This window comes from Streptopelia decaocto (genome assembly GCF_964273445.1).
Source record: "Streptopelia decaocto genome assembly, chromosome: 19".
Taxonomy (NCBI): Eukaryota; Metazoa; Chordata; class Aves; order Columbiformes; family Columbidae; genus Streptopelia; species Streptopelia decaocto.
In genome coordinates this window covers 4,950,628-4,964,039 of record NC_138674.1, presented here as the reverse complement: position 1 = coordinate 4,964,039, position 13,412 = coordinate 4,950,628, and the positions used below count along the sequence as shown (strand labels likewise).

Below are 13,412 nucleotides of genomic sequence, written 5' to 3'. Positions count from 1 at the left end.
ACATACAGACTGGCTCAGCAGCTTCAACCACTTGCAAGGAGACTGCAGAATTTATTTAAGAAATAAAAATAGGATTTCCTGGTTCCTAGAAATTCTCTTCAGCCTGCCAGGTTCAGTCACCCGCCGGCTGCCGCAGGCTCAGGCGAGCACTAAGCTTTTGGGGAGAAGGGATACTGGGGGTGCCACCAGTCCAGGAGCCGCACGCTGTGCACGGGGTCCAGCACGACCTGCACGCCCTGGTCCGGACGAGGCTTCTTGCCGTTGCGAACTGGGGCGTCCTGGAACACCAGGCGCACGCGGTGGTGCCTCATGTCCGTGCTCACGTTGATGGTGAACTACGGGGAGAGAGACAAGGAGGCGCTTCAGGAAATGAAAGTGATGAATAAACAGAGTTCTCAACAGTACGCTTTTAGATATATATATTTTTAAATTCTTCTAAATAAGTAACATCAGCTGGCACATACAAGAGAACCGTATGATCAGGCCTGGTCAATGTGGGTTTATGAAAGGCAGGTCCTGTTTGACCAACCTGATGTCCCACGACAAGGTGACCCAACTAGTAGATGAGGGAGAGGCTGTGGGTGTTGTGTAGTCGGACTCCAGTAAAGCCTGTGACGCCGTATCCCACAGCATCTCTGGAGAAGCTGCAGCTCACGGCCTGGATGGTGTATCTGCCATGGATAAAGAACTGGCTGGAGGGCCAGGCCCAAAAAGTTGTGGTGAACCGAGCCAAATCTAGTTGGTGGCCGGTCACAAGTGGTGTCTCCAGGGCTCAGTACTGGGGCCAGTTCTGTTTAATCTCTTTATCAATGATCCAGATGAGGGGACTGAGTGAACCCTCACTCAGTTTGCAGATGCCACCAAGTTGTGTGGGAGTGTTGATCTGCTGGAGGGTGGGAAGGCCGTACAGAGGGATCTGGACTGGCTGGATCGATGGGTCGAGGCCAATTGTCTGAGGTTCAACAAGGCCAAGTGCCGGGTCCTGCACTTGGGTTACAACAACCCCATGAATGCTGCTTCAAGAACTGCTCTTTCTCCCAGAAATCTGGGATCATAGACACCCCAAAAGAGTTTGCTTGTATGTTTTTGCTCTCAGAATGTATTGCCGTAAGGTAAGGAGATATTTTATTGAGGAGGGAAGACCTTTTCTTCCTCACCCCTTGTACCCTTTGGAGTTTTGACAGCTCCCCTGCCCCCAGGTGCTGCACAACCACAGCTCCTTGCAGATTCTCTACATCATCTGTATTTGCTGCACCAAGGAGGGAAGAGCAGATGGAAATGCAGAAGCTCAACCGAGGAGATCCTCAGCATTTCCTCTGATGATTAAATAGAAGATTCCCAGAGCTGGTTTGGTGTGATTTACACCTTCATCTCCTCACAGAAACGACACACGCCAAGTTTCCCTGGCAGGTTTCTTCAGTACTCACCAAGGTAAACGTCATACCCATGACTATTGGCACGAATATGAAGTTGAAGGTGGTGATCTGCAGCAGACAGCAATCCTGATCCGGATTTGTGTGGACTTCTTCATACTGAATCGGTGGCTGAAGACCTTTGCAACACTTGCTCTTCAATCTGGGAGACTGGAGGGAAAGACAGACTTATTGAGCTCAGCAGGAACCTCCAATGAGATCTTGGCTTCTTCTCACTAGTCACCATCACCACATTTGCACACTTGGACAGTTATACATCCCGGGGGTGTTTAAAAGACGTGGAGATGAGGTTCTTAGGGACACGTGTTAGTGCCAGGGTTGGGTTAACGGTTGGACTCAATGATCTTAAAGGTCTTTTCCAACCAAAACAATTCGATGATTCTCTAAACAACCAAAAGCCATCGCTCAGGACAGGCAATGTGCAGGCCCGTTTCTTTAGGGGGGAAAGCTGCAGAATTCCCAACGTTTCCTGAAACAACTGGCTTCTCCTGACACCCATTCCTGGTGGTTTTCATTGGCAGTGTTGGCATTTTTTCACTTATGTGGGAAATCATTCCAATGGTAAAACAAGAAATTTCAGATTTTGGTCTATATTTTTACACAAGTATTCAGATTTTTGGTAGGAATTAGTAGCAATGACCCAAAGATCAGATTATTTACAGTAACAAGTGATGCACTCTTAGAGCAGAGAAAGGATGCCAAATAAAAATCAAAAGTAAAACCACAGTATTCTAAATGTCTTGGTCACACAGACTGAAAACTGAGTGCAGTTTCAGAACGTGCTTTAGTTTACCATGGGAGCCAGAGTTTCCATTTATTCTCTGAACGCATAAAAAGTTTCCGCCTTCATTTCTACCACTCAGAAAAATCATTACCGCTTCAAAAGAAGTCACAGCCATTCCGGTTCTTCTTTCATACCTGCTTTTTGAACTTGAAGTTGAATTCCCACATTGCTTCTTGTCTGTTCCCTTCGAGCTTTTTGCACCAGAAAAGCAGACACTGAGGTGGAAAACAAAAAAAAAACACAAAAGAAACACAAAATTATGAAGGCACCACTTTAAATAAGTTTTAGCAGAGCATAAAGGCTTCCAATTACAAACACAACTACAAAGGAGCAGTTAGGAGCTAGTTATTCAAATTATTTCTGTTCAAAGAACACACACAGAGCAGTTTAGGTCTCCCAGTTTCAAGCTGGCCAACTCATCGTGCAACTGGATGATACAACACGTAGCTACTGATGTGCTAAACAGAAAAATCCCATTGCGCAGTTTGTCCCTTTCCTAAAAGGCAGAGATGAGCCGTAAGGATTCAACCACTTCTCCCAACCATCAAGAAATCCCACTAAACTGGACTCTGAACAAGAATAATGCGAGGAACAACAGAATAAGGATCAAGGAGAGAATCCAGAGACTGATACAGGAGCTGTGAGATGACAGATAAGAAAGTTCCTGAGCCACTTTAGCATCAAAAGAAGGTCTTGACATCACTAAGCACTGACTGTCACACTTCAGAGTATAAAAACACCACCAGGTTCGTACAGTTTGATCAACCTGCCCCTGTTTTAAAAGAAAATGAGACAAGGGCCTCAAACAGCATCTCCCGTGCAGACATACACCAAAAGTCTTCCAATTTAACCCAGTTATCACTGTGTGGTCCACAGGATCCATCCCAACACCTGTTCCAGAGGAGGAATCTCAGAGTGCATGTATTAAACTGCGTAGGAGGGAAATTCCCTGCCTACGAGTGAGTAGAAGCAACAAGCCCTCAACAGCCAAGAAAAGAACCTGGCCAGTCAGCCCGGGAATCACTGAATGCTCCCACACCACAGGTGCCAGCCCACCACAGCTGGTCTTATCTTTCTACCATCGTCAGCAGGAAAAGGAAGAATTATCTGGGCAAAGAGACAACTCCCCACAGCCCTGACACAATCTCTCCCACGCGAAGAGAACACCTGACTGGGTTGCTGGGTGAAGCACACATTTAATTCCACGACAGTGTGACCCCAAACAAAACAAAGCAGCATCCACTATGGGGGCTCCGTAATTAGAGACTACGGCTGATACGAGGCCCTTGACTTCAACTCTGAGTCGTGTCCATAAACAAGAGTCCTTAAGGGATCTTTATCTCGACAAACCACATGAGGTGAACAACAAAGCTACGTGGAGTCAAGCTCAGAAACATGCGCCAAGTAACCTCCACTTGGGAGGAGGTAGCCCTCAGTTTTTGCCAATAAAAAGACTTTTTCCAGGTCTTTTTTTTAACTCATATGAGCAGCAGATGCTGCTGAGTTTCACTCCAGCATTGGTAGCGTTTGTAATACACCCGCAGAAACAGCCTGGGCTAGTGACTTGTTTGGTGATGGCAAGTAGTGAAGCACAAAACGGTCAGTACCTCCTAAGGGGCAGAGGATGTCGTCCACGGGTCAGCCGTCCTGCCCTTCAGACGCGCCGTACGGCCTGCCGCTCCACCAAAAATAATGGGGGTGTCTTTAAAGGGCAAACACTTCTGCTGACACCATAACGGCTCCAGTGTCCCACACAAGCTAGGCTAGGGAAAGAAAAAAGGAAATTAAAGAGGAAAAGCTAGATTTGAGAACACCCGGGTCTGGGGTGCCACATGCAGTTTACAGGGGCATTTGCCACTAGTTTTAACGACCCATAAAGGAATAACCAAAGCCTAATAAAGCAAGAACGTGGGGAGGCAACGTCAGACCCTCCTCTGCACCCACTTTGCTGGGCGTTTCTGCGCACAGGCGGAGCTCAGAGCCTTGCAATGCAGTAGGACAGCAAGACCAGACTCAGGATGGCTTTTTTATGCTCCAAGGGGTCGTGTCAAACCTCTACTGTTCTATCAAAGCCTTGTCACCATTTAATTTCCTTTTTAAAAAGCTGGATAATAAAAGACTGCACTTCAAGAATCTTCCTCACGCCGTTAGTACAGTAGCAGCACTAGCAGTGGGCACCAAAGCCGTTATGATGTCAATGTGAATGCTTCCAAAACGCCGACCCTGCCAGCATCACCCCAGGGTTTCCAGCTCTCACAGACCCAAAGTAAGACTCGGAAGGACTAAGGTTAAGTTGGAATTTCCCAGAAATGTTTTGCTTTTTATTTTTTTAAGAGAGATGATATTCAACCCGGGTTATTCAGGAAGAGAATGAAGAGCTCTGGATGCAGAGATAAGCCTGCGCACAGAACTGTGCGTTCTTCTCCTGCTCTGCAGCACCACCTGCTTGTCTTGCTGCTCGATGCTCCCTGCGCCAAATGACATTTTTTTCCAGTAACCACCCAGGGAGAGGAAGGAAGAAAGGAGGGATGTCACCTACAGAGAGATGAGCTTGCTCTATTTTGCACGGCAAGTACAACTCTTGAGCCAAACCTCATTCAATTAGTTTTGTACTTTGGAGAGTGTAAACTCACATTGTTGCTTAAGCTGCTCACAGAGTATCAGCCAGTTGCAAGTTAAAAACCAAAACAAGAGACTCAGAGGCATTTCAGAGTTAATGGTCCGCAGCAATTAAAGACAGATGGATACACCAAGCTGGGATAGGGAAGGGAATCACCTGCCCACACCAGAGACAAACCCTGTGCAGCCCCACACAACCGCAGCCCCAGACCCAAAGCAGACGTTTGCTCTGCGCAGCCAAGCTCACAACCTTGCTACGCTCCCTCACCCAGACACCAGAGACGACGGGTGACCTACAGGAACAAAGTGACTCCCTTTCAGAGGTTAGCAGTGTCACTTCGCATCTCTCCGGACGCCTGCTACGGAGAAAAGATGGATTCTGGCAGACAGCGTCAGAATAAAGCAGAAGATATAAAAGCTGATCCTACTGCAACCTCCTTTCAGCAACAAATTTGCAACAGAGGAGGGGAGGGCTGCAAATACCCCGAGCAGTTCTGCTATTCAGTGAAGCAAGTGCCTTTTTGCTGATGACAAAGCTGTTGTGGTAGGACTTAGGCAGAAGGTACCCAGAATAATAACTACAATCCTTTGCAGTAGCAACTACACAGACACAAGTCACCTGCATACTTTTAAAAATCACTATTCAGAGTTAATAATAGTCCTACACCCAAGCTTCACTGGCCAACATGTTTTTCTTCTAGAAAGAGAACACAAAAAACCCAGAAAGACCAACACCACAGACATATCCAACCTCCTCAGTGATTCCACTTACTCTGGAATTTTTTAAAGTGCTGGGAGTACTGTCTGGAATAGCTGGATTCCTGGAGACTCGAGACGCGAAAGGCTCGTACATGTGGTACAGCGAGCGGATGACACACGCGCGGAGGCAGTGCAGCTTCTCCATGGACTCCGGCCGCAGGCGGAGGGGCAGGTACGCGTCCAGACTGTAGTGCCTGAAAAAATGACAAACCCAACACGTGCTGAAGGGTCAGAATGTCAGAGACAGGCGGAAGAGAGCTAAGACAAGATCCACGCTCAGAGAAAACTGAATATCTGATGGACCAGAGGACCTCCTGTTAACTCTGAGCGCTTCAAGGGTGTTCGACGGCTCTCTGTGAAATCACCTGAGTCTCAAAATCTTTCCCTGCATCAGGCAGGTTTCCAGCACACACATCAGCACATCATGCTGCAATTCCCCAATAATTCCTCACAGACAGTTGGCTCAGAGAGACCAGATGGTGTTTTAGCAGCAGATTGCCAGTTTCTCAGGGACTCTTTTTCGCTGAGCCTGACTGCAGGCTTGCAGACAACTGCCCGAGTCGTCTGAATGTCCGCGCTCAAGGGTCAGATGCCAAAAGAGCCTTTGCTGGGGAACTTCACCCTAAAAAATGGGGGTGAGGATGACAACAGCTGCTGTTTGCTCTGTACTCCTGCTGCTTGTGCCTCCTGAGCAACAGCTATAGAAACGTTAAGAAAATGTTATGTTCTGTCCTGAAGGAGAGTCCAAGTGGCATGCAACAGGACGGAAGGATTTGTTTCAAGTTTTGCTCATCTCTTTGCTCTTATTCTCCTCTCACTTTATTTCTAACTTAGTTTTGCCACAAAGACGGCTCCAAAACACCTCAGTTTCTCTCAGGCCACCCTAATTACAGGAAGGTGGCCAGGATCAAAGCTTGAAGCAGGGTGAGTCTTCTATCAGGGATGTTTGCTCACCTTTCAGCAAGGTAACGGCATTGACCTTACTGTAAGCACCTTGAGTGATTTACACACAGAACATTGTTACTAACAGGAGCGTGTACACCGCAGCAGGCAGAAAACACACGATGCTTCGAGATGTTATATGGAGCATGCAGACATATGAAACACAAATCCATTTCTAGATCCAAAGCAGATATGCAAACATTCTAGCACCCTACTGTATAGTGAAATGGCCTTAAGTTGCACCAGGGGAGGTTGAGATTGGAAATCAGGAACAATTTCTTCCCCAAAGGGCTGTGGGGCATTGGAACAGGCTGCCCAGGGCAGTGCTGCAGTCACCATCCCTGGAGGGATTGAACAGACGTGGAGATGAGGTTCTCAGGGACGTGGGGTAGTGTGAGATCTAGGTTATGGTTGGACTTGATGATCTTAAGGGTCTCTTCCAACCAAAATGATTCTATGAAATATTCCCTATTTACAGCTCTGCAGAGAGCTGGTAACTGCTGAAGCCTTCTACAAATAGTTTACAAATTCTCCGGAGTCTCACCTTCTGTAGAGCCTGGTCCAAAAGGCAGCAGTGCAAGTAACGGTCCAGGCTTTCTTGCAAATCAAGGAAAACCGGACAATGTCTTCAGGGCGAATGTAGGAAGCCAACAGCAGCCAGATATCAATGGGGTACTCTTCTCCGCCACCCCCATCGGGATTTTCTAAACGCAATTAAGGTTTGTTAATGTAGGAAATAACCTCTTGACCAAGTCATATCTAGAGGCTTGTGCGTTACTACTGGTAGCAGCTTTACTACTGGTAGTTCTTTACTACTGGACCCTGTTTCAATTCTTGACCCTTTCCCAGCTGAAGAATAACACTTGGGTGGAGAAATCAAAATTGGATGGCAAATACAGAGGTGACTTTATGCACAGGAGGGCCAAACTCATGCATTTTTATCAATACTGCTCATTTAACAGGTCATCAAAAAATGCTTAATACTAGAAGTCTCTGAATGTTGTTAAGACCATGCCAAGCTCCTTGATTCTTTGTTCAAATGCTCAAAATACTTTTCTAGAGGCTTTGCTAGGGAGGGCAGGCAATTCTCTTCTAATGGCTTAATCAGTTGCTTTTCTTAAATCTGCAATTTAATTAAACCTTCTGAGATGGGAAACTTTTAATGTAATTCACAGATGAGCAGAATGGCCCGTTCTTCCTCTCGGAGGTGTCAGAACCGCTCAAGCAGAACTGAAGATTCGGGAACTCCTTTCACTCCTGCGGTGTTTTTAAGATAACACCACACGTTTTTCCACAGACATAGCTCCAGCTTTAGGAGAAAAACTGCTTTTAAAGGATATAAATAGCTAAACCATACCAAGCATTAGGAAAATCAAGAAAAGAGAAAGAAAACATAGAACTGCAGAGCACAGTATCATTTTGTCTATTATAATTTTTTCTTCCCTAAACACATAGCAGAAATAAGACAGAAAATGCTCTGGTAGAACAGAATGCTGTCTTTCCAGGCTTGTAACTCCCATAACTCCAGCCATGCAGATATTCCTATTTTCCCAAAAGTACCAAGGATATGTTAATAAAAGAGATTAAACTCCTATTCCAGAGGAGCACTGTGCAGCTAAGCCCACAGTGGAGGTTCATGTGTTACACAAATTAGTACTAGTCTTAGTAAAGTTCAGATTTAAGTCCAGAAAACCAAGTTAAAATTTGTTTCTCAACCTGAAAGCAACTTGTTATTAGAAGCTCCTGCAGGATTCCACAGTGCAGCAGAACAGTTTGTTGCTTACGCTCCATTGCAAATAGTTTTCTATAGAGTTGCATTAAGTGTAAATGCTGAAGGATATATCTCCCTGGAATTAACTTACATTGATGTCACTAGGGCCAAATTCACTTGTTTGTTAGGAGGAAAAAAAAAAGCATGGATTTTGTGAACAAATGCACCACGGACAGCAGCGTTTTTTCCCCAGAGCAAACCCTGGTGTCACCAACAGGTATTCAATGAAGTGAGCCTGGTAAAGCTTCACAACTCTTTCAAAGAGCATTAGTTTCCCAAGGCTGAGAGAAGGTTCCCAAAAAGAACGAGCTCTCTGGCTTTGATTTCATGCCCAAGGCCTTGCCTTTGTGAAATGACAAGACCTCTGACTGAGTCCCAGCAGGTTTAAAAGTGTTTTGACCCTTCTTTGTGCACATACAAGTTGCAGAACATCCCGAAGGACCCCGTGAATGACCTGTAAATCACAATCACCAACATCACACACACAGAAGGTGCCCAGACAGAGCTCCAGGAGAGGCTGGCGACCACACGTACCTTTGTGCCTTTTGCTCTTCTTCTTTCTAGACACACTTCGCCCGTTGACGCTTTCCTTCGTATCCATCTCATCGCTGCTGTCGCAAGACTCTCCTGATACGGAGAGAACTTCCTCGGCAGGAACGCAAGAAGCTTCCAAACCACAGAGGGATTTTACTAGAACGACAAGCAATAACAGTTTATCAGCAGAGAGAAAAAGGTGATCCAAGTTCAGGAAATACTTCAGTGGAGCCACTGCTAAGGAACGAGGCGTTAACTGCACTAAAGCTTCCTACACAAGCCAGTAAATCCTGGGCCCGAGGACTACCTTGTCAGAGAAGGATTAGCACGGGTGAGTGAATTAGAAACATCATTATTCAGCTCCTTGTTTTAAAGAATGAACAATGTGAGGGCGATTGCCAGCACATTATGCAGATGATCCCATTGGTTTGGCTGAAGCTGTTTACAATTCCGAATAAAACAACAGGCCCTCTTTCTGCAGCCCTAACTGGTTCCCCTGCATACCAGAGCTTCCTTGCGTGACCACGTTCAGCCCAGATAGAGCCAGCACCTACTCTGTAATTGTTCTGTGAACACAGAGAAGCTACACTCCCTTTTCAGCAGGATAAAGAGATCCTGCAGCTGATGACAGACAATCCATCAGCAATAGAACTCAGTGCCAAGTGTATAGGAGCTCCACTTATCCTAGAATTCAGTGGAGGAAAAGACTCTGGCCTAATGCAAGTTGTGTGGGTTGAGTTTAGGTTTGGTTTTTTTGCCTTTGGGAAGATGTTTAGACACATCCCTGTTAGGAAATAATTGGTAAAATTATTTTAAAAACTTGATCTGTAAACTGAGGGCTCATCAGGGCAGACAAACACACGTGTGAGGCAGTAATGACAGTCTTGAGAAAGAAATGTGTGGTCCTACATTACAGTTGTGTGAGGTACTGTCACAGACCAGCACTGTAAAAGCATTTTAGAAATGCTTTGCAAGTAGTCTGTAAAATTCATTCAAGTTGAATTACATAGAATCATAAAATCATTTCAGTTGGAAGAGACCATCAGGATCATTGAGTCCAACGATAACCTAACTCTAGCACTAAATGATATCCCTAAGAACCTCGTCTAAATGCCCTTTAAACCCCTCCAGGGATGGTGACTCCACCACCAATTTCAACCTGATGTGCTTGGATAAAGAAAAGGACTTTAACCAAGAGACACCTGAGCACCTCAGAGGATGTTGTGCTGCTCCAGCTTTTCTAACCTCACACCAGCTGAAGCCCAGGAAAGGTTTATCCATCATGGTTACAGTCCGCAGAGCCACCAGAGAGGAAGACATGCTATTTTGCTATTTGAGATAAAGGGACAGAATGGCAGGCAATATAACAAAAAAACTATATCAGGAGCTGATCATAAATAAATTTCAGATGACACGTTCTCATTTCTAACTGCAGAATGAGGTTTTGAACCAGTAATACAGCAGATGGAAAGCCAGTCCTAGGACAGAGCTTGACTGAACACACTAACTAGAGCTATTTTCAGTGCTTTGCTAAACCAGCTCTACTTTGCTTTGCACAGTTTGCTCTGTAAACTGTACATGTTCACAACAGTGGTATTGCTCACCGTTGGAATGTACTGCCCTCTCTACTTGACCTTTTATAGGCAAAAAAAAAAAGATAAATAGGTGGCATCATGAATGGCAGTAAGTTATGACATCAAATATAGCCAAGCAAGAGAAGACAACAACAGACAGAGACTCAGAGAGGGGTTTGGGGAAAAAAAAAAAAGACACATTCTGAAAAGGAAAGATCAAAACGTGAGTTGCCTGAACCACCCTGCACTGCAGTCTCGCAGGGACACCCTCTCCATCTCACAGCAGTAACCCCCACCCCAGCCCTGGGAGTCAGGGTGGGAAGAAAAAAGCTCAGGAAAATTCCACCCTGTTTTTGCTCCTTTCCCCGCTCGCTGGCAGACACACACAGTGCGACGTTTACTTGGAGCCAAGAGACAGGAGGCGAGCGAGGCCAAAGGCTGCGGCTGCTGTCCCATCCCGCCTGCCTGCTGTCCCCACGCTGTGCCACGCTGCACAGATAAGGCTGCGGCTGCGTCAGGGCTGCAGGAGATAAGGCTGTCACACAGCCCTGGGGCTGGGGAGGAGAGATCCCAAGGATCCCGTGAGGGGAAAGCCCGGGTGACGCTGCACCAACAGAGGAAACAGGCTCCAGTTGCATCAGGGGAGGTTGAGGTTGGATCTGGGGAACAATTTCTTCCCGGAAAGGGCTGTCGGGCATTGGAACAGGCTGCCCAGGACAGTGCTGGAGTCACCATCCCTGGAGGGGTTGAGCAGACTCAGAAACAGGGCTCTTAGGGACATGGGGTAGTGCTAGATTTAGGTTTTCATTGGACTGGATGATCCTGAGAGTCTTTTCCAACCAAAATGATTCTATGGAAAGACCTGAGAAAGGGATGAGCAGGGAACTGCTGTGCCCTGGAGTCACCCAGACAGCGCACAGGGAGCCAGAATGTGAGCGGCATTTGAGGAGAGGGGCTGAGCTGGACAAAACAGGGGATGCGGGACACAAGGTCTTGGGGTTTGGCAGGAACAAGAAAGACAAGAAAGAGGGTTTGACAGGTAAGAGCCTGAAGTGCAGCTGCCTCAGAGACAGAGAATACAGAAGGGTGGAGAGAGGGAATGAGACAACAAAAGAGGGAGGTGCCCTCATCTTAAAAGCTTGAGAAGCAGCAGCTAAAAAGGATATTAACCAGCATCACTGCCCCCGTACAGCTTCTCCATGACAGGCACTCATGCAAAGAGCATATTTTCTTTAAACGTGCAAGATTTGAGCAACATAACACAAGTTTCCTTATATGAAGGGTCCAGTCATCGCTGTCAGTGTAACAACATTCACCTCCAACACGTGTGACAAGCCACATTTAAGAGTCAAGGCCTAAACATTATCACTTCTCAAGCAAACAGGGCGTGTTAGTTCAGAATGTTACCAGCAGCTAAAAAACAAGGAAGTAGATAACCAAATATTGCCATACTTTTCTAGGAAACTGCTTGTTTATACAGTTCACCAAGGAAACGGCAACACCCTCAAAAGATCCTCTGCAGCACAGGGGGGGAACACGACTGCCAGAACTATCATAACCCTATTCCCTTAGCAAAGAATTTTACCTGCTAATAAAGTTGCCTACAGTTTTATATGAGGTAATAAAGTAATAAAGACTCGTATCATGTTATTTCCTGCTTAGAGCAGGAGATAACACCCTATAGTCAATGGGAAAAGGCCTTTCATTTCAGGCACTAACAAGGACTCAGCAATTCTTACTGGCCATCCAACAGGCTCTCTGCAAAACCTCTTGTCTAAGATTCTAAACATCTGATTCTGCAGAGCAACACAAACTGATTTTCAGGCACGGAAACAGATTTTCTCAGGCCACGGAAGGGGAGTTTTGTACATCACACAGAGGCCAGAAAAGTGGGGAGCAACCTGGGGAAAAGAGGGTCCCCCCAGTGCAGACTCACCTTCCTGCTGAACAGCGTTGGCCACAGCTTTTTTCACACGTCCTGATTTCACGACAGCTGGGTCTGAGTTGGCATAATCTGCCACTGTCACTGCAGGAGAACAGGGAGATGGAGCGTCAGCGGGATTATGGATTACAGGGGAGGGGACAGAAGGTTGAAGAGCCTCGATCCCTCAAGGGGACACTCCCCGTAGGAACAGAGGCTGAGCAGGAGGTGCAGAAGAAGGAGCCCCAGCAGCTTCCAGCCCAGTCTGTTGGTTTGCCAAGCCCAGGGGAACCCCCCAGCACAGGGGAACCCCCCCCCAGCCCAGGGGATCATCCCTCAGCCCAGGGGAACGCCCCCCCAACCCAGGTCTCCCTCCACCAACACCAAACCCCCTTCCCTGCCTCACATACAGCCTGACTCAAGCCTGGCTTATCCTCTAGGCCCAAGCTCCTCCTGCACAGACCCAGACGGCTCAAACCCCCCCCAAATACATCAGCCCAGATTCCCCCCTCCAGCTGGAAGCAGCTCTCGTTCTCCACAAGCCCGACTGAGTCCAGCTCCCCTCATCCCGGCCAACCCCTCTGGAAAGGCCACTTGGTCGCTCAGGCCTCACTCTGTCCACCTTCCCCCGGTAGGCCCGAGCCCTGGCCGGGCCCCGTTCTCCCCTGAGGCCGCTCCCCCGGCCCGTCCCTCACCCCGCTCGGAGCACACGTCCTCGGCGCGGAACTTGAGGCGTTTCCGGGCGCCCCTCCTGGGCATGGCGGCGGCGGCGGGGCGGCCGCGAGGGGCCATGTCCCGCCCGGGCGGCTGCGGGGCCGCGGGGACAGCGGGGACAGCACCGCCCCCGCCCCGCACCGTGACGTCACCCGGCCGCGACCCGCCCGGCGCGCCGCTCTGACGTCACAGCGTGCCACCGTGGTGTGGCTCCCCCCCTACTTCCAGTCACAGAGTCACAGAATTACAGAATGTGACCTCAAAAGCTCATCCAGTGCAATCCCCCCATGGAGCAGGAACACCCAGATGAGGTTACACAGGAAGGTGTCCAGGCGGGTTGGAATGTCTGCACAGAAGGAGA

General features: G+C 47.7%; 1 protein-coding gene across 1 annotated transcript; it reads right to left on the bottom strand.

Annotated features, from left to right (window-relative positions):
- Positions 1-28: 28 nt before the first annotated feature.
- On the bottom strand, positions 29-13,208 carry TMEM183A (transmembrane protein 183A). Its single transcript, XM_082069542.1, has 8 exons — positions 13,033-13,208; positions 12,353-12,442; positions 8,843-8,998; positions 7,082-7,241; positions 5,609-5,789; positions 2,352-2,432; positions 1,428-1,583; positions 29-335 (listed from the first exon to the last, which is right to left on the bottom strand). The coding sequence occupies exons 1-8, from the start codon at positions 13,127-13,129 to the stop codon at positions 150-152; spliced, it is 1,107 nt and encodes a 368-aa protein (XP_081925668.1). The 5' UTR covers positions 13,130-13,208; the 3' UTR covers positions 29-149.
- Positions 13,209-13,412: the final 204 nt, after the last annotated feature.